General features: G+C 43.1%; 1 protein-coding gene across 4 annotated transcripts in view; it reads right to left on the minus strand.

Moving 5' to 3' along the window:
* Nucleotides 1-18,033: 18,033 nt before the first annotated feature.
* The window catches only part of SMOC2 (SPARC related modular calcium binding 2), a 242,717-nt gene continuing 238,679 nt past the window's right edge, over nucleotides 18,034-22,071 (minus strand). For all 4 annotated transcript variants that reach the window (XM_039915092.1, XM_029049423.2, XM_029049421.2 and 1 more), the window contains exon 13: nucleotides 18,034-19,733. In XM_039915092.1, coding sequence (XP_039771026.1) covers nucleotides 19,716-19,733 — 18 coding nt within the window. In that variant the 3' untranslated portion in view covers nucleotides 18,034-19,715. The remainder of the gene's footprint in view (nucleotides 19,734-22,071) is intronic.

The following is a 22,071-nucleotide window of genomic DNA, read 5'->3' on the forward strand; positions in this document are numbered from 1 at the left end:
AGCACTTACTATGGGCAAAGCACTGTTCTAAGCGCTGGGGAGGATACAAGGTGATCAGGTTGTCCCACTTGGGGCTCACAGTCTTAACCCCCATGTTACAGGTGAAGTGACTGAGGCACAGAGAAGTTAAGTGACTTGCCCAGAGTCACACAGCTGACAAGTGGCTGAACTGGGATTTGAACCCATGACCTCTGACTCCCAAGCCCATGTTCTTTCCACTGAGCCACGATGCTTCTCTGTTCCATTGATTGATTGAAAGATTATCTTGCATCTACCCCAGTGCTTAGTACAGCTCGTCTCACACGTCAGGGACTGTCTCTATCTGTTGCCGACTTGTTCATCCCAAGCGCTTAGTACAGTGCTCTGCACATAGTAAGCGCTCAATAAATACTAATGAATGAATGAATGAATGAATGAATGGTACGTACTTAAGAAATAGCACAATGATTGCTATTTACTAAAAGATCCTGAACTCTCAAGATCGCACCTTGAGAGTTTCTGGTACTTTACCAGTCTTGGATTCAAGGGAGAGTCAAGCAGAGGCATACCTATTCCTGGCTTGGCCAGTGTCTAGCAAGTGGAAAGCAATCCCCTATGAGTCAAAACTCACTTGTGCTGGCCAGCAGCAGCACAGGAGAGAGTCGAGGGTATAGGCTCGTTTACTGCGCGTAAGGAGGCAATGGTAAACAACCTCTGTATTTTTACCAAGAAAATTCTGTAGATAAACTACCAGAACGTTTGCAGATGGAGTTGGGACGTTCTGGGAGAGATGTGTCCATGGAGTCATTATGGTCAGGCACGACTCGACAGCATGACAAGACAAAAGATCCTGAAAACTCTTACAGGTCAGAATCACAATCACAGTCACAATTTAAACCAAAGCCTTCACCCAGCCTCCCTCTCTCTTGAGTCAGAAGAGATGTAAGCAACAGGCCCTAGGAAGTGAAAGGAAGAGGAATTGGGGCCCCCCTGGAAGCAAGCAGGGAGGACTTCCTAGAAGTGCAGCCACTTCTACATGTTAAAACGTCAGTCAATCAACCATATTTAATAATGTTGGTATTTGTTAAGCGCTTACTATGTGCAGAGCACTGTTCTAAGCACTGGGTAGCTACAGGGTAATCAGGTTGTCCCACGTGAGGCTCACAGTTAATCCCCATTTTACAGATGAGGTAACTGAGGCATAGAGAAGTCAAGTGACTTGCCCACAGTCATACAGCTGCCAAGTGACAGAGCAGGGATTCAAACCCATGACCTCTGACTCCCAAGCCCGGGCTCTTTTCCACTGAGCCACACCGCTTCCCTTATTGAACACTTTCTGTGTGAGGAGCACTGTACTAAGTACCAAGCATTTAGTATAGTGTTTTGCACACAGTAAGCACTCAATAAATCCAATAATGAATGAATGAAAGTGTTTGGAATAGTGCAATATAACAGAAACATTCCCTGCATGCAACCAGCTTACAGTTCAGAGAGGGAGACAGACATTAATATAAATAAATAATTAGGAATATGTCCATAAATTCTGAGGGGTGAAAAATCTATGTCAGCTATGGGAACTCAGTCAGTCCCAGGAATTGCTCATCCCAGGGTGGTGGTGAGCTGGAGGATTGCTACCTGAACCCATATCTTCTCCAAGAGGCCCTCCCTAAACCCTCCTTTCATCTTCTCCCACTCCCTTTTGTGTCACCCTGACTTGCTCCCTTTATTCATTTCCCCCTGCCAACCCCACAGCACTTATGGACATATCTGTCATTTTTTTTTTATATTCATGTCTATCTTCCCCTCTAGATTGTAAATTCACTGTGGGCAGAGAATACATCTGTTATATTGTTCTATCGTACTCTCTCAAGTGCTTAGTACTGTGTTCTGAACGCAGTAAGCCCCCAATAAATATGATTGAATGACCGACTGACTTACTGGAAGGTGACCCGATGGGCACACAATAAATGTCCACACAGTGTTTTGTTTGTACCTTCCTACACTACATGTCTAATGCGTGCATGAAATATTCAAGACAGACTTTATGGTTCAATCTGTCTAATGCAGTAGATCCTTTCCATCACTAATTCTTTTTATCCTGCAATTTAGAAGAAGGCTAAAGGCAAATCTTTTCTCTCCAGAGTATTCCTACCCCGAAGTGATTCAGTCCCTGTAGAAAAACCTATTGAAAAGTGGGTCCAGAAACCAATTCGATATCCATCGGCTAATTCTACCCGGGCTACTGGTAATGGTGGAAAAACCCTGCCTCGATTCATTCGAAAACATCAATGGAAACAGCTGCAATTATGGACACCATTCGCATTGCTCCACCTCGGTTGCCTGCCCAGTCCAGGCAGATTTGTATTTTTAGAATTGCTTTCAAAAATGAAAACAGAAACAAGATGGAACATAAACTCTTTCTTTTGTGATAATTCAACCCTTATGCTTCCCGATTCCCATATGTGATTAATGCTAACTGAAAGCAAAGTTCCATTTTAAATGATTACAGCTGTCAACAAGGACTCCTTCACTTTTTTGCATTTTTTCAATTCCAGAATAAAAGAAATATGGAACTTATTGTCTCTGCCATTTTTCTTTCATGGTTCCAGAACACTAGGGGACAATACGTGAGGTTTTGTATGATGAACTTGGGTCCTAAGTCTTCCTAACAAATGCTTCCCAGGCAGGTGATTTAGGTGGATTAAGTTTCAGATGGAGTCTGGGGGAGTTACTCTGCTTGATGACTATAATATCATCTTAAATGAAAATGGATAAAAACAAAGGAAAATCAAAATTTGAACTTTGTGATCATTGAGGCTCTAAGCCTGTTTCTCCATAGACCTTTGATTTTAGCTTATGTCTTCCAGAACTGAAGAAGCAGAACAATTAATATTTACTTTTTGAACTCAAAGTTTCATAAAATAGTTGGAAAATTCAATGACAAAAAACCCTTTATGAAGTTTAATTTATTTTGGCCTATGAAATACTGCAGTGGGGCATCAAGTTCCATTCCAAGTTGAGGAGCTACAGAGTTAATCTGTAAGTCAGTCAATCATATTTATTGAGCACTCACAGTATGCAGAGCACTGTACTAAGTGTTTGGGAGAGTACAATATCACAGTAAACAGATGCATTCCCTGGCCACAAGGAGCTTACAGTCTAGAGGGGGAGACAGGTATTAATATAAATAAATAAATTACGGATACGTACATAAGTGCTCTGAGTCTGGGAGAGGGGATAAATAAAGGGAGCAAGTCAGCATGGCAAAGAAGAGGGTGGGAGAAGAGGAAAGGAGGCCTCTTGGAGGAGATGTGCCATCAATAAGGCTTTGAAGCGGGGAGAGTAATTGTCCGTTGGATATGAGAAGTGAGGGTGTTCCTGGTCAGAGGCAGGATGTGGGTGAGAGGTCATCTGCGAGATAGATGAGGTTGAGGTACAGTGAGAAGGTTAGCATTAGAAGAGCAAAGTGTGTGGGCTGGATTGTAGTAGGAGAGTAATGAGGTGAGGTAGGAGGGGTCAAGGGGATTAAGTGCTTTAAAGCCAATGGTGAGGAGTTTCTGTTTGAGGCAGAGGTGGATAGGCAACCACTGGAGTTCTTGAGGAGTGGGGAAATATGTCTTGAGTTTTTTAAAGAAAAATGATCCAGGCAGCAGAGTGAAGTATGAACTGGAGCTTGAAAAGACAGGAGGCAGGGAGGTCAGCAAAGGGGCTGATGCTGAAATTGAGGTGAGGTAGGATAAGTGATTGGATTAACATAGTAGCAGTTTGGATGGAGCGGAAAGGACAGATTTCAGCAATGTCGTGCAGGTCAAATCGACTGGATTTAGAGACTGGATTTAAAACGTGAGTTGAATAAGAGATAGAGGAGCCAAAGTAACGCCGAGGTTATGGCTTGTGAGGAAAGAAGGATGCTGCTAATGCCATCTACAATGATGAGAAAGTCAGCGAACGAACAGTGTTTGGGTGGAAAGATAAGCACTTCTGTTTTAGACATGTTAAGTATGAAGTGATGGTGGGGCATCCAAGAAGAGATGGCTTGAAGGCAGGAGGAATTGTGAGACCGCAGAGAGGGAGAGAGATCAGGGCAGGAGTGTAGATTTGAGAATCATCAGCATAGAGATGGCAGTTGAAGCCGTGTGAGCGAATGAGTTCTTCAAGGGAGTGGGTGTATATGGAGAATAGAAGAGAACCTTGAAGGACCCCATAGTTTTGGGGAGGAAGGCAGAACAGGAGCCTGTGAAAGATACTGAGAACGAGTGGCCAGAAGGATAAGAGGAGAACCAGGAGAAAACGGTGTCAGTGAAGTGGAGGTCTTGTGTTGTTTGCTGTCTCCCCCTTTTAGACGGTGAGCCCGTTGTTGGGCAGGGATTGTCTCTATCTGTTGTTGAATTATACATTCCAAGTGCTTAATACAGTGTTCCGCACACAGTAAGCACTCAATAAATATGATTGAATGAATGAATGAGTGAATGAATGAATGAATGAATAATGTTTCCAGGAGAAGGGCATGGTCGACAAGGTCCAAGGAAGCTAAATCAAGGAGGAGTAGGATAAAGTAGAGGCCACTGGATTTGGCAAGAAGAAGATCACTGGTGACCTTTGAAGATCGTTGGTGATCTTTGAAGATTGTGGGTGACCTTGAGATCTGGACCTTCTGTGGAAGACACATCCACTTCCTGAAGCACTTTCATCAACATCATCTATAAATGAAACCCAAAATTTAATGTTAGAGCAAGATTCCTAGCAATGAGATCCTTAAATGATCTCCACTCACTGTTAGTTTTTCAATCCATAGTACTTATTAAACACTTTCAATGTGTATAGCACCCTACTAAGCCCTTAGTAGACCCAGTCCCTGATCTCAAGGAGTTTATAAAATAGTGGGGGAGATAGATGCTAAAATAATTTACAGATAGAAGGAAGAACAGTCGATATATAGATATGAGTGCTTAAGCATCACGGGATGTAAGTCACTTTGTAGAGGAGTGTTTCAGGTGCTGGTGAGCAATTAGCACAGAAGTGCAGATGGGCCAGTAAGGGGAATATAACCTGGGGAGAGGAGAAATCAATTTGGGAAGACCTCTTGGAGATGTGATTTTAGAAGGGCTTGGAAGATGGGAAGCATTGTGATCTAATGCAAATGAAGGGGGGAAGAGTTCCAGGAATTCTCAGCTTGAGAAAGGAGTCAGAAGCAGTATGATCTTGTGGCCTCGGGTTCTAATCCTGACCCCACCACTGTCTGCTCTGTGTCCTTGGTCAAATCAATTAACTTCTCTAAGCCTTAGTTTTCTCATCTGTAAAATGGGGTTTCAATGCTTGTTCTCCCTTTTTCTGTGAGCCCCATGTGGGACAGAGACTGTGTCCAACCTGATTACCCTATGTGCTTAGCACATAGAAAGTGCTCAAAGATGATCAAAATTATTGAGAGGGGAGAAACAAGATAGAGGTTTGGTGATAGTATTAGCTTGAGAGAAACCAAAGAGCAACCAAAGTTACAGAGCTTCTCTGGGCAGGACATGTGAAGGAAATGAAAAACAGCAGGATACACAAACAGCTTCTAAATGGTAATTAGAAGGGGATACAAGAAACCTGGAAAGATAAAAAAAAGGTTTGAGAGGTAAGGAGAAACAGTCTCAAAATGCTTGAGCACAGCAGTTGACTTTGGGAGACAACTGCTACAGACTGACGCGCCCTGAACTAAGCACTGGGATAGATACAAGATAATCAGGTTAGATAGAATCCCTGTCCTACAAGTTGTTCACACCCTGCATAGGGGGAGAACAGATATTGAATCCTCATTTTACAGATGAGAAAATTGAAGGATTTAGAAGTTAAATAATTTGCCCTAGGTCACACAGCAGACAAGTGTCAGAAGCAGGATTAGAGCGAAGGAATTTTGACTCCCAGGCCAGTGGTCGTTGTGCTAGGTTATACGTCTTCTTCAATGCCAACATACAGTACCTCGATCTCATCTATCTCACCTCCAACTCCTCACCCACGTCCTGCCGCTGACCTAATAGTCTTCACCCACTGCATTCTGCATCATTCTTGCATTTTGTTTTGCACCCTTTATTCACCCCACCCTCAGCCCCAGAGCACTGGGGTTATAAATAACCATAATTTATTTATATTAACGCATGACTCCTCCTCTAGATTGTAAGCTGCTTGTGGGCAAGGAGCGGCTCTACCAATACCATTGATTAAATGTTATATATGCAAGTATTTATACCTATGTATGTATGAATTTGTGTTTGTATATATATATTTATATCTATATATCTGCACAGCTATCTATATATCTATTATCTATTTATGTACACATAAATATATACATGCAAACATACCCAATAGGAGCTCAATCAATGCTGCTGCTGTTGTTGCTGTGATTGTGTTGTTGTTGTTGTTGTTGTTGCTGAAAGGCAAGTGGAACTAATGTATTTCAATGTTTTAAAACATATTTTTCTCCCTCCTGTTTTTCAGGGCTACAATAAATATTTTCACAAGTATTTTAATCTTTTTTTTTTTAGCTACCACAGAACACCAAACAAAGACAACCTCAGAAAAGACAATTAAATCTGCCAATCCTTCCCCATCACTGTGTTGATTGAAAAACAACTATTCGATTCTTTTTTTTAATACAGCTTTAATATTAAGGCCTATTGGAGCAGGGAATGAAATGAAAAAAATCTAATTAAGTTTTACTTGCAGCTTTAGCACTTCAAAAATCCAAAAGGAAATTCATCTCTTTGCGGTTCAGACTTCCTCATCCCGTTAAAATCTGCTCCTAATTTAGAAGTGTACGTTGGCTTCTACTCTTAAATTTTCACTATGTTTCCATGCCAGCATGTATGTCTGCGAAAGGTAGCCCTGGGTACATTTGGACTATCTCTTTTGAGGCAAAACCACTCTCATTTGAAAAATCTTAATCCCACTTATTACTTCATAGGGCAAGCAGAAGCAAGCTCATTTTCAATCATACAAGTGGGTGAATGTTTGGTTGAGAATTATGCCTCTGACTAAGGCATCAGGGCACGGAGAAAAATTGGGCACTGGTTGTCTGCCCGGTCACACTTCCTTCTGGTTAGGGGTTGACCTTTCAGCTTTCCTAAATGTGCAAGTGATTCTCTCTGGAGCGACGTTGCTGGACTGGAGAAAGTTAAATTTTTGCTTTAGGGTCTTCTCTGTGAGACTAGCTTCTCAGCCTGGGAATCTGTTTGATTGACAGCTGCAACATACCCCTCCCCTCACTCAAGACAGGAATCAAAGTGAATCCGTGAGCTTTCTTTCCGCCCTGAGACAGAATGATTCTGTACTGCAATCTCCAGAGATCATCTAGATGGTATTTGTTAAGCGCTTACTATGTGCAAAGCACTGTTCTAAGCGCTGGGGGATACAAGGTGATCAGGTTGTCCCACGTGGGGCTCACAGCCTTAATCCTCATTTTACAGATGAGGAATTGGGGCACAGAGAAGTTAAGTGACTTGCCCAAAGTCACACAGGTGACAAGTGGCAAAGCTGGGATCATCAGCAGCCTCAGATTGGTACTAAGTTCTTATTTAGGTGCTGATGTAAGGCGGTGGGGTTGTTTGGAATGGGTAGAGTATGTTGAAAAGTTGGTTTGAATTTAGGAAAACATCTTTCTGCCTTTTGGTTGGGCTTCAGTTTGTTTTCTTTTATACTCTGAGAGCAATTTCTCTTCCCTATGGAACTTCATATTTCTCCATCCTCCATCCTCCCCTCCAAAAGCTCCTGAGGCCTCTTGTGCCATGCTAGGAAGCCAAAGGGGACAGAAGGGCCAGGACAGTGGATCCTAGACAAGGAGGTCAGAGAAGAAATCACCCCAGGCTGCAGACACTGAGATCGGGGCGGCCTCTCGATGGGACCACTAGTTCCAGCCTCAAAACTATCCATTTGCCTGAACTGCCCTGACCTCTCAGAATGTTATTTCATAAAATAATAAACATTTCCAATGGAAAAATCCTGCTCCCAAACACATACTTACAGAGCCAGCTCTGCTGTACCCAAGTGAAGGACTGTCCCTGAGGAGAAAGTTCAGGGTCAGAGGGGGATGTTCAATTCATTCAATCACATTTATTGAGTGCTTACTGTGTGCAAAGCACTATACTAAGTGTTTGGGAGAGTACAATTCAACATCGAACAGACACAATGCCTGTCCACAAAGAGCTCACAGTTTAGAGGGGAAGACAGACATTAATATATGTAACTAACTAACTAAATAAATTACAGATATTTACATATGTACTGTGGGGATGGGAGGGAGGATGAATGAAGGGAGCCAGTCAGGGCAATGCGGAAGGGAGTGGGAGAAGAGGAGAGGATGGCTTAGTCAGGGAAGGCTTCTTGGAGGAGATGTGTTTTCAATAAGGCCTTGAAGGGATGCGGGGAGCAATTATTTGTCTGATATGAGGAGGGAGGACGTTCCAGGACAGAGGCAGGACGTGGGTGAGAGGTTGGCGGGGAGATGGATGAGACTGAGATCGAGGTACGGTGAGAAGGTTAGCATTAGAGGAACCAAGTGTGCAGGCTGGGTTGTAGTAGCAGAGTAGCAAGGTGAGATAGGAGGGGGCAAGGTGATTGAGTGTCTTAAGGCCAGTGATGAGGAGTTTTTGTTTTGAAGTCTAGGGACTGCACAATTTTGTTCTTGGTTCACAGAGTGTGAGCACCTTTGCATGATTCCATTTCACACTTGACTTTCCTACTATCTATTTTTCTCCCTTTCCTCTTCCCTGAACTGACCACATATCTTGACGTAACTGGAAAAGTCAGATTGGTCCTGGGATACTGCAGGCTGTCTTGAGCAAATTTTGAAAACAAGACTGTAAGCTTGTTGTGGGCAGGGAATATGTTGGTGTTTTGTTATATTGTACTCTCCCAAGCATTTAAGCCCCGGGGTAGGTATCAGCAAATTGCGTTCGACACAGTCCCTGTCCCATATGGGGCTCACAGTCTTAATCCCCATTTTACAGATGAAGTAACTGAGGCATGGAAAAGTTAAGTGATTCATCCACTGTCACAGAGCTGACAAGTGGTGGAGCCAGGATTAGAACCCAGGTCATTCTGACTCCCAGGCCCATGTTCTACCCTGTAGGCCATGAGTGATTGGATCAGCAGGTTTGCAGTTTGGATGCAGAGGAAGGAGTGGGTTCTTGGGAAGCAGAACCGAAAGGATCTGGTGGCAGCCTGAAGATGTATGTGGAACAAAAGAAAAGGGTCGAGGATAATGTCAAAGCTATGGTTTTTGAGCCAGAAAGAATGGTGGTGTTGTCTATAGTGATGAGGAAGTCTGGGAGAGGACAGGAATTCTGTTTCAAATATATTACATTTGAGGTGTCAGAGGAACATCCAAGTACAGCTGTCTTGAAGCCAGAAGGAAATACAAGTCTGCAGAGAAGATGAGAGGTAAGAATTGGAGATAGATTTGTAAATCAGCCATGTAGAAACGGTAGTTGAAGTCATGGGAGTGAAAGAGTTGTCCAAGGGAGTGGGCATGGATGGAGAATAAACTGGGATCCAGAACTGAACCTTGAGGGAATTCCACAGTTAGAGAGTGCAAAGCAGCGGAGGAACCAGTAAAAGAGATTGAGAAGGACCAACCAGAGACGTAGGAGGAGAACCAGGCAAGGACACTGTCAGTCAAGTCAAAGACAGTGTTTTCAGGAGAAGGGGCTCGTACACAGTGTGGAAAGAGGTTTATAAATTGAGGAGGATTAGGATGAAATAGACGCCGTTGGATTTGGCAAGAAGGAAGTTACTGGTGACCTTAGAGAGGGTAGAAGCCAGATTTCAGGGTGTGAAGCAGTGGGGAAGACAGAAAACTTTAGGAAAGGAGCCACTGCAGAGTAGCTTCAACACACTGTTGAATATGAAACTCAGGGAGGGAAGAAAGGAGGAGGCAAGTCTTTTAATAAAGTGCAAAAGGATAGGGTTAGAGGTGCAGGTGGAGGGTGGAGGGTGGAGGAGGAAGAAAGAGATCTCTTCTTGAGATACTGCTAGGAACAGTGGAAGAGTCAAAGAAGAGGGAAGAACAGCTTGGGATTGGAGAGGTGCAGGGGAGATTTTAGGGAGATCACACCTGATGGTTTCAGTTATATTCATGAAAAAGGTAGCCAAGCCATTAGGGTCGAGAGATGGGTGAGGCAGGAAGATAGTGGGGTTAAGGAGAGGGGTGAATATCTGAAACAGCTGGTGTGGCAAATGGGCAGGGAAGTCAATACAGATGGAGAAGTATTATTGCCAGGCAGAGGAGAGTGTGGAATTAAAGTAGGTGAGAATGAGGTTGAGACCGACAAGGTCCAAGTGGTTTTGGATTTCTGCCAGTAGTGCTCCATAGCTCAAGCATAAGAACTAAGGAAGTGTTCTGAGGATGTAATCCGGAGCTGTGGGCTTCTGGAAGGAGATTGGTGGAGGAACAGGGGAATGAGGTAATTGACTTCAGTGGAGAAGTCAGAATTGAGGGTGTGGCTTCTTACCAAGTCTTTTCCAGAAGAGGATTTCCATGAGGTGAGGTTTTTCTTCCTCTTGTTGAACCAATTTCTTTGTTTTAATGGTATTTGTTAAGCATAGGGACTGTGCAAGTCAATCAGGTCAGGCACAGTCCCTATGCCATGGGGGGCTCAGAGTAGAAGTAAAGGGGAAAAGAGGTATCAAATCTCCATTTTACAGTTGAGGAAACTGAAGCCCAGAGAAGTGATCTGTCCAAGGCCATACAGCAGGCAAGTGGTGGAGCTGACGTCAGCACCCATGTTGGCTGATTCCCTGGCCCACACTCTTTTCTCTCCCCTAGGCCATAAGACACTTCTGACGGTTGAGAGTCTAGGGATAGCCATGGACTTCGAAAATCTGTCTCCATGCACATGTTACAACTTTATCTCGATCACTGATCCATGGATATACAGTGGCAAATCTCAGTCTTTGCAACTTGCTTCATATTATTTTTCCAAGTGAACTCTTGATTAAAACACTGACCGGCCATTATCCTGTCTGAGTACTTAGTTCGGCCATGATTACTCCTTCATCCATCTTCCTCTCAGGAACCCTGAGTGCAAGAGCTTGTGCTTTTGGATTTCAATCCTTGCTTGGTGTTGTGATGAGAAGTGCCCTGGACTCACAAAGCATGTGTTTCTGAGTCTAACGCCTCTACAGACAGGAGTATTTCAGTCAGTCAGATAATGAAGAGGCTGCTATAGCATTTGTTCACATCCTGGACATCCTATTTAGGAACACACTGTTCTTCCCAGAATGGAGATGGGGCGGACCCTAGGAAGTCTAGCCGTAAAAATGGGATTCCCTTCCTAAACCCAAACCAGGATCACTGTAGGACCATAATAGAAATGTAGCTGTTATATTGTTAAATTGTGCTCTCCCTAGTGCTTAAAGCAGCATGGCTTAGTGGAAAGAGCCCGGGTTTGGGTGTCATGGGTCGTGAGTTCTAATTCCGGCCCCGCCACTTGTCAGCTGTGTGACTTTGGGCGAGTCACTTAACTTCTCTGTGCCTTACTTAACTCATCTTTGAAATGGGGATTAAGACTGTGAGCCCCACGTGGGACAACCCGTTTACCTTGTTTCTCCCCCAGTGCTGAGAACAGTGCTTGGCACATAGTAAGCACTTAGCAAATACCATCATCATTATTATTATCATTATGATCATCATCAGTAACAACTATGGATCACCTACTTTGTGCTGAGGTAGGCCTGTAGAGACCAACAATGGAAGTTTAACAATCTCTGTCCTCTAAGGGGGAAGACAAGCAAACACAGATTGCCCATCCTACTATTGTATGTGTGGAGCACACTGGTAAGAGGGTAAGAGCACAGTTACAAATGATCCAAAACTACAGCAGAAAGTAAAACAATATACAAATCCAGACCTGAGTGCTCTATAACTTCGTCTATTGTTTTAGCCCCATCAATTGCCTAAGTAACAAATTAGCTTCAGCTGCTTGACGTATGTTAATGATTTTGTTTAAATCCAATTTATCCACTTGTAGAAGATGTTCTTTCTCCAATTACCATGTTCCTTATTCCAATCACTAGTCCCTCCCTCTCCAGATCTGACAGACCACAGCTCTCACACATCTCGGCCGCTTCAAACGACATGGATCTTTCCACCCTCCATGAAACATTATCAGGCCTAAACTGGTGTTCTCTGATGGAGGCACAGTTTTGTCTCACTGGCTTCTCTGCCTCTCATCATTTTATTGTGAGTATCCACGATTGTTCTGTTTACCTTGCACTCACTCTGTTACAGGGTTCACCAAAGCTTCAGCTTCCACCTCACTGAGGATGACTCCTGTCCTTTCACTTGATTTGCAATACTGCATTCTCTTGCCCCAAGGATACCTCCACTGGATGAACTTCTGTGACTGTGAGCCCCTTGTTGGGTAGGGATTGTCTCTGCCGAACTGTACTTTCCAAGCATTTAGTACAGTGCTCTGCACCCAGTAAGTGCTCAATAAATATGATTGAATGAAGGAATGAATTGCCGGCGCCTAAACTTCAACCCTCCACCCACCCAACCCTCCTCTCCACCCAAACGGCTACCTTACTATTACGGGCTCTCGTTATATCCCGGCTAGACTACTGTGTCAGCCTTCTCTCTGACCTCCCTTCCTCCTCTCTCGCCCCGCTCCGGTCTATTCTTCACTCCGCTGCCCGGCTCATCTTCCTGCAGAAACGATCTGGGCATGTCACTCCCCTTCTTAAACAACTCCAGTGGTTGCCTATCGACCTCTGCTCCAAACAAAAACTCCTCACTCTAGGCTTCAAGGCTCTCCATCACCTTGCCCCTTCCTACCTCTCCTCCCTTCTCTCTTTCTACCGCCCACCCCGCACGCTCCGCTCTTCTGCCGCCCACCTCCTCGCCGTCCCTCGGTCTCGCCTATCCCGCCGTCGACCCCTGGGCCACGTCCTCCCGCGGTCCTGGAACGCCCTCCCTCCTCACCTCCGCCAAACTGATTCTCTTTCCCTCTTCAAAACCTTACTTAAAAATCACCTCCTCCAAGAGGCCTTCCCAGACTGAGCTCCTCTTCCCCCTCTACTCCCTCTGCCATCCCCCCTTTACCTCTCCGCAGCTAAAGCCTCATTTTCCCCTTTTTCCTCTGCTCCTCCACCTCTCCCTTCCCATCCCCACAGCACTGTACCCGTCCGCTCAACTGTATATATTTTCGTTACCCTATTTATTTTGTTAATGAATTGTACATCGCCTTGATTCTATTTAGTTGCCATTGTTTTTACGAGATGTTCTTCCCCTTGACGCTGTTTAGTGCCATTGTTCTCGTCTGTCCGTCTCCCCCGATTAGACTGTAAGCCCGTCAAACGGCAGGGACTGTCTCTATCTGTTGCCGACTTGTTCATCCCAAGCGCTTAGTACAGTGCTCTGCACATAGTAAGCGCTCAATAAATACTATTGAATGAATGAATGAATGAATTCAACCTGCCTAAGCAGAATTTTTCATCTTTGCCCTAAACACGCTCCCCTAAACGCCCTCGTTTCAGTTGACAACACAATCACCGTCCCTGTTCTAGAAGTCCTTAACTTTGGGGTCATCCTCCATTCTTTGAGATTGTTCAACTCTCACATTCAGTCTACTGCCAAATCTTGCTAGTTCTTCCAGCACATTTTCTGCTTCTGCCCTTTCTCTCCACCAGACTGCTATCGCTCATCTAAGCTCCTGTGTTGCTATAAGATCACTGTGTTAGCCTCCTCGGTGGTCTCCCAGACTCTACAACTAATCTACATTACATCTGCTGCCTTCCTGAAACTTCTCTTGGCTCTCTCCTCAAAACCCTCCACTGGCTCCCCATGCATCTCTACGACCAAGAACTCCTCAAATGTGGCTAACCCCATCATACCCATCTGCATTTTCCTTCTGCTCATCCCTAACTCACTGCTTCATTCGTGAGCTATCCTTCCAACTGTACCTCACACTCAACTTTTCCACCTCCATCACTACCCCCCTCAAACTCTGAGCTTGTGGTTGGCAGGGAATGTGTTTGACGTTATATTGTACTCTCCCATGCTCTTAGTACAGTGCTTTGCACAAAGTGCTTAATAAATATGATTAATAATAATAATAACTCTTTCCCCACATCAGGCAAACCACAGCTCTCCCTTTATTTAAAACCCTTCTAAAATCCTGCCTCATCTAAGAAAGCCTTCCCTGTTTAACTTCCCAGTTCCCTGAATCATATCATCCTTTCAGCCAACTCTAGTACTAACAAACTTATTTATGTCCTCTTCAAGCACTCATGTTTATATGTGTGCTGAATAATTTATTTAGCCACTTTAGTAAATACTTTTAAGTGTGTCTCCCCTGTAAGGCTGCAGGTAACATTTTACTTCTGTACCGAGTGCTCAATAAATACTGAGTAAATAAATACTCAATAAATACTGTCTCCTTTAGCCTATAAGCTTGTTGTGTGCAAAGAATGTTGTGCCGCTTTTTCCCAAATGCTTAGCTTAGTGTCCTGCTCAGAGTAAGCGCTCAATAAATATGATTGATTCTATCAACTTCTACTAATAATAGTGGTATTTATTAAGCACTTACTGATTGTATTGCTGTTAAAAGAGCACGGGCTTTGGAGTCAGAGGTCATGGGTTTGAATTCCGGCTCGGCCACTTGTCAGCTGTGTGACTTTGGGCAAGTCACTTAACTTCTCGGTGCCTCAGTTACCTCATCTGTAAAATGGGAATTAAGACTGTGAGCCCCACGTGGGACAACCTGATTCCCTTGTGTCTACCCCAGCGCTTAGAACAGTGCTCGGCACATAGTAAGTGCTTAACAAATACCAACATTATTATTATTATTATTACTAATCTATGTCTACAACCACTGTTGTTACTATGATTCATTCATTCATTCAATCGTATTTATTGAGCACTTACTGTGTGCAGAGCACTGTACAAAGCGCTTGGAAGGTACAATTCTGCAACAGAGAGAGGCAATCCCTGCTCAACGAAGGGCTCACAGTCTAAAAGACCCACTATCACTATTACTCCTGCTAATACTATTAGTACTAATACTAATAAAATCATCTGTTTGAGTTCCAAAATTATGACTTCCATTTAAATGATTAAACATGGTAAATCGGTTGCAAAAGTGTAATTTTCCACCTGAGATCTTAAAGGAAATTTGAATTGTTCAAATGACTCATTTTCCTTTGGTAAACAGGAGTCTGGAAGCATCTGCATGATTAGGATATAATAATATTTTTCAGACTCTGCTGCCTTAAAGTTGTTAAATAATGAGCAGCGTGACTTAGTGGCAACAGCCCGGGCTTGGGAGTCAGAGGTAGTGGGTTCTAATTCAGTCTCTGCCATTTGTCAGCTGTGTGACTTCGGGCAGGTCACTTAGCTTCTCTGGGCCTCATTTCCCTCCTCTGTAAAATGGGGATTAAGACTGTGAGCCCCACGTGGGACAACCTGATTCCCTCTACTCCAGCGCTTAGAACAGTGATTGACACATAATAAGCACTTAACAAATACCATCATTATTCCTGTTATTTTGAGACACGTTTGGATATTGCAGTATTTGAGAACTCAAAAGCATCATGGCCTAATGGATAAAGCATGGGTCAGAAGGACCTGGGTTCTAATGTCAGCTCTACCACTTGTCTGCTGTGTGACCTTGGACAAGTCACTTAACTTCTCTATGCATCAATTACCTCATCTCTAAAATGAGGATTAAGAATGTGACCCTTTGTGTGACATGGATTGTATCCAACCTGATTACGTTGAATCTACTTCACTGTTTAGGTACAAGGCCTAGCACATAGCAAGCGCTTAACAGAAACCATAAAAAGAAGATTATATTTGATTTTACTTCTGGAACAAGCCCTGGGCAGCATTTGCAGTCTATTTTAATTTTTTGTCTGAAGTGGTTGTAAAATTGAATTATAGGTGAGTGTATATCCCCTATCTCCCATTTTGGGGGCTTAATATGGTTTATTGAACCCGTTCTGTGTCTGGAGTTTTTCTTCCCTAAAAGACAACCTCCTAAAAAGAGGCATCACACATATCGATCAGAGGTATTTATAGAGTGTTTGCTCTGAGGAGAGCCCTGGATTCAGGTAGATGGATACTCCTACCATTCCTCTCCAAACTTCATGAGAATTATTTACATCCACTATCTCCACTTCCACTCGTCCATATCTTTCCTTGATCCCCTCCAATCTGGTTTCCACCCAATTCACTCCACAGAACAGTACTCTCTAAGGTAAGAAGTGACCTTCTTCTTGCCAAATCTGACAGCCTCTATCTCTAGATTGTAAGCCCGTTGTGGGCAGGGGTTGTCTCTCTTTATTGCCGTATTGTACTCTCCCAGCTCTGCGCACAGTAAGCGCTCAATAAATGCGACCCAAAGAACGAATGAATGAATAGATCTCTCAGTTGCCTTCAACGCTGTAGACCTACCCCTTCTTGAAATTTCATCCAACCTAGGCTTCACTGACACTGTCGTCTCCTGGTTCTTCTCCTATGTTTCTGGCCACTCCTTTTCAGTTTCTTTTTCAGGCACCTCCTCTGCCACCTTCTTATAATGGGGGTCCCTCAAGGCTCAGTTCTAGGTCCCCTTTTATTCTTCCTCTATGCCTACTTCCTTGGAGAACTTGTTTGCTCCCATGGCTTCAATTACCATCTCTGTGTGGATGGTTCCCAAATCTACATCTCCAGCTCTGAACTCTCTCCTTTTCTGCAGTGTCAGGGTTCTCCTGATTTCAGGACATCTCTACCCGGATGTCCTACCGATGCCTCTAACTAAACACGTCCTTAAAACAGAATTCCTTATCTTTCCACCCAAACCCTGTCCTCCCACTGTCTTTCCCATCACCATAGGCAGTACCAGTCTCCTATCCATCTAATAAGCCAGTAGCATTGGCATTGTTCTGAACTCAACTCTCTCATTCAACCCATTTATTGAATCTGTCATTCAATCCTATAAATTCTGTCTTCACAACACTGCTAAAATCTCATCTTTCCTCTCCATCCAATCTGCTACTATGTTGATCCAAGTGCTTATCCTATCCCACTTTGACTACGGCATCCACCTCTTTGCTGACCTTCCTGTCTCCTGTCTCTCCCCACTCCAGCCTATACTTCACTCTGCTGACCGGGCCCTCTATCTGCATAAATGTTCAGTCCATGTCTTCCCACTCCTCAGGAACCTTCAATGGTTGTCCATCCACCTTCGCATCAAATAGAAACTCTTTACCATTGGCTTTAAAGCACTCAATCTCCTTGCCCCCTGCTACCTCACCTCACTTATGTACTACATCCCAGTTGGCATATTTCACTCCTCTTGTGTCAGCTTACTCGCTTTGCCCCAATCTCATCTTTCTCGCCAGTGAGCCCTTTCCCTGAAAGTACCACCCCCTCCATATACGCAAAACCATCACTCTCCCCACCTTCAAAACCTTATTAAGTTCACAGCTCCTCCAAAAGGCCTTCCCAGATTAAGCCCTCTTTACCGCAGCTACTTCTCCCTTCTGGGTCATTTATGCACTTAGACCTGGGACCTTTGGGCATTTGATATTTGTCCCAGCCTCAACCCTACAGCACTTATGTACCTATCTATAAATAATATGTTTTAAATTACTTATTTTTATTCATGTATGTCTTCTCCTTGAGACTGTAAGCTCATTGTGGGCAGGTCACGTGTACCAACTCTGTTGTATTGTACTCCCCCAAGCACTTAGACAGTGCTCTGCCCACTGGGCAGAGCACAGTAAATTCTCAGTAAATACCATTGACGATGTTGACCATGATGATAATGATGACGGAGTCTTGCCTCGGGAATGATGTGTGAACCTCAATCCTGAGATTGGGAATCTAGTAAGTGCTTAACAAATGCTATTATCATCATCAGCATTATTATTATTAGTGTTACTATTACTAATAGCATATACCAAAATTATTATTAGTTCCAGATATATTGAGGGTGATGCCTGCTGGTTCTGGGGAAGCGTCCCATTTTTCGGACAAGCCATTCCGATGAAGACATTGTGGATGTCCCAGTAGCCCAAAGAAAAGTCTTAGCATCAGATTTGATAGCATATTGTGCTTTAATCTAAAAAGAAGATTAAATTCAAAGTTTAGAATATGCAAGGTTATCAAATACACTTGAGGTTAAAACCACTCTTAATATAATGTTGACACATTTTGTACTTTGCGTGTTGTTCCAAAGATTACAGTTCTAAATTCTGCACAGCTTATACTGGTACTCAGCCTCCTACATGATTCCAATGCCTACTCACACACATGATTTAACATGAAACATTTTCAATTGCCACGGAGATTTCGACCAACAAGGAAACTACATCTTCGTTCAATTCAATCGTATTTATTGAGCGCTTACTGTGTGCAGAGCACCGTACTGAGCATATGAGCACTGTACTAAGCGCTTGAGCATCTGAACAGCATTGCCAACGGCCATCTTTGCTTGCAGGTCTTCCCTCAAACGTCGAATCTAAGAAAGATGAGCTTTTCTGGCCTCTAATCCCTTGCCAGAGTTTTGGTGGTTGCCCTCTGTGAAGTCTCACACACCAGTCATTTCTGCTGCCTTCAGCCGTAGGTAAGTGGAACCGGAACAATTTCTTTCCCGTCCCATTAGATGAGGTTTGCACCTGCAACTTCTTATTTCCTCGAGGCGTCCACCCAAATGACAGAGAAGGTATGAGAACTTGTTTGCACTCCTCCACGACTGGCAGGGTGAGAAGCCCCAGTCTTGATGACACTGGCTACGCCCTTACGGCAGGGAACTGTTCGTAATTTGTTCAGCTGATAGCTTTACCTTCTTGTGAGCCTCCGATGCCTGGAGGGAAATAAGCCCAACCAGGTGAATGGGAAAGAATTAGCCAGTCAAGCCTGCTGAGCCTCCCTTGTCTCTCGATAACTAGATTTATTTGCATTTAGCCCTCTGCCCCTTTACTGCCTCATTCTGACAGCAGGCCTCTGGTCTGAGACTTGGCAGAGAGACTTGAGTGACACCGATATCCATTTCGTTCTCTCCCGGTTTGCCGCGTGACTAATCTCAGCCAAAGGCGGAACTCGAGGAAAGTTCAGAACAGAAGGCATATCGAAAATGTTCAGAAAAAAATATACTTTTCTACAAGAGCACTAAACATAGTTGTTTAAATCCTTTAGTGGTTGCGTATAACTCACTGCACGAGCGTGATCTTTGGAAAGTAAAATGAAACAAAATGGAAAAACTCGCTAGGTTTATGAATCGCAAAATGAGTCAGCAGTAATTTACAAACCTCCTGGGGAAACTTAACACCTCCAACACTGATTCAAAAGTATTGCGAGTACAGTAGATTTCAAATGAAGCAAAATGTCCAAGCATAACTATGTTAAATGACTGTACTGGTTAGGAATATAAAGGCATAGTCACAGAACCAAAATACCTACAATAAGGCGTCTCCTATGTTAATGTTTGCAGAAAAAAATTTGGGGGTATTTTTAAGTTGAAATGCAAACTGACACATCTTCACCAAGTACAGAGTTCAAAGGTCAAAAGAAGGCACATACATTGTATGTGATTAATTTTTCAAAACTAGCTGTTCCATTTTCACAGATTAAAAAAAGTTTGCTTAAATATCTCATTTCTACAAAGTGAATTTACATTTAAAGTACAAAGTGCAAATACTATGGTTGTTTTTATTGCCTTTTGGTGAGGAAATCTCCCACAGGTCAAAGATCTGCCTTGGATATGGAAGCTGTTTCATCCTTGTTTCTTTGGCTGGAAAAAAGAGATTTTCAATTTTGAGATGTCTCCATTCGCTCGTGAGATCATTTCAAATACAGAAATTGGAAGTATATAGATGTTTGAAAATCGGGGTTAGAAAACCTGGATTTAGTAGCACTGCCTAATGGAAAGAGCAGAGGCATGGGAATCGGGGGCCAGAGTTCAAGTCACAGCTCTATCATTTGCCTCCTGTGGGGCAAATTATTGAGGTTTTCTGGCTTTCAGTTTCCTGAACAGTAAAGTGAGGATTACATACATATTTTCCCTCCTTCTTGGACTGTGAACTCCATGTGGAACAGGGACTGTGCCTGACCTGATTATCATGTATCTAGGCAAGTGCTTAGTGCTTGGCACATAGTAAGTGCTTAACAAATACCACGATTATTGTTCTCAACCTTTCTATCAAGCTTAGATAGAAAGGGATAAGAATCCCTTTCTATGACATCTATCTATGACAGATAGGGACGGGGGGGAAGGTTAGTAGGAGGGACTGCTCTGGTCTTTCCCAGTCCCCTGGAATGGGGTTGGAGGTGGGGGTAGGGGTAGGGAGAAAATACTTAGTTACTTGCTGTCCCCAATCACATACAAGTGGGAATTGTTCTGCTTGCACAGTATAAGGAAACTGAGGCACAGAGAGGTCAAGTGACTTACCCAAGGCCACATAACCATCCAGTAACAGGTATGGTACTAGAACAAAGTTTTCCTGACTCCCTAACCCTAGTTCCTTTCACTAGATTTCGCTGCCCCTCGGTTTATTTTCTTTCTCTAAGAAAATGCTATTGTAAAAGTTGACAGTCACGTCTCTTCAAAGTACTCTAACATTCAAGAAAAAAAATAACACTGGAAAGGGAAAAAAAAAAGGAATGGGTAAATCTGTGCACTGGTATATTGCAAATATATATTCAATTGGGCCACATTTCATATGATCAAATTAAAGGTCTATTAACTGTGAAATGTGCCAATCTATATTTTACAGATGCAGACTAGTTGAGAAGTGAAGAGGAAAAGGAATATGATTTCCAGCACTGTTTGATTTGGAAATAGAGGTCCAAATAGAGTTTGCTACCTGCTGCAGCTGGTCAATAGAAAACAAACATTTTTATTGTAAAGACAGTGGGGAAACTGCCCTAATTCTTGGGAATTAGCATCTTGGGAGCACATCCTTCAAGCTCTGGGATGTGACTGCCACTAGTTTGATTATTTGAGCAATGTTTTTAGTTGTTATAGAACTTTAACGCCAAGAGATGTTCTTTGCCCAACTGTTAAAATTAACAGGTACTAAATCTACAAAAGTATTTTAAAAGTTAAAATGAAGCTTCAGTAAAGAGGCTGCTCCGTTCCTGGAAAATTTGAGTTTTTCAAGTTGCAGGTATTTGTACTTTGGAGTGCAAAGTCCTTACAACTGTCATTAATAGTCCTTATTTAAAGCAACCCTTTCAAAGTTTTTGGACTTTTTAAACTAGGGCAATTTTTTTCACTCTGGCACATTTGAAAGTGTGAAGTAATTTCAAAAGTTAAAACCCAAATCATGTGTTTGACCCTTAAAAGCCACGTTTATCTAATTATTAAGGATATGATTCCAAGTAAGGTGTGCAGAAGTCTGCAGTGCAAACCCACAAGGAATGCCCAGCTGGGCTTAGAATGTATTTACCTAGAAGGCAATAAGTGAAGCGAAAAAGTAAATGATAAATCAACTAGATGAAGTGCGGAAGGGGTCTTTGCCTGTCTTAGTGTGAGGCCCTTAGAATGATTTAGCACTGAGGTTGTTTCCTGGCAGATCCTCTAGGTGATAGGGAAAGTGGAAGAGTAATTAGCACAAGTCCATCCCAGCTGTGTTTTTCTTTTTGGAAGAAGTTCCCTTTAGCTCTTCTCTCATGTAATATGTTGTCAAGGGGAAACAAAAAATCCTCTTGCTTGATTGCCTGGATAAAAGTATTAGATTAGGTAATAGGTAGTTTAGGTTAGGGTAAGTTAAAGTTCTCCTCCCCCCCGCCAGACTGTAAGCTGGGGCAGGGAACATGTTTGTTTATTCTTGTATTGTACTCTCCCAAATGCTTAGTTCAGTGCTCTGCACACAGGAAGCACCCAATAAATATGATTGAATAAAAGTAATGTATTTATGACTACCTTGAATTTTGTAAAATAGATTCCTTTTTTGGACAGATCATATCAGTCAATCAGTGGGACTTATCAAGTGCCACTGACTGCACAGCACTGTGGTAAGCAGTTTGGAGGGTACACAGAAGCAAAACACAATGTTTGCTGACTTTTAAGGACATACAGTATTACGGGGGAGGCGGGCAGACAGAAATGATTTACAAATGAAAGAATA

This window comes from Ornithorhynchus anatinus, chromosome 21 (genome assembly GCF_004115215.2).
Source record: "Ornithorhynchus anatinus isolate Pmale09 chromosome 21, mOrnAna1.pri.v4, whole genome shotgun sequence".
In the NCBI taxonomy this organism is placed as follows: domain Eukaryota; kingdom Metazoa; phylum Chordata; class Mammalia; order Monotremata; family Ornithorhynchidae; genus Ornithorhynchus; species Ornithorhynchus anatinus.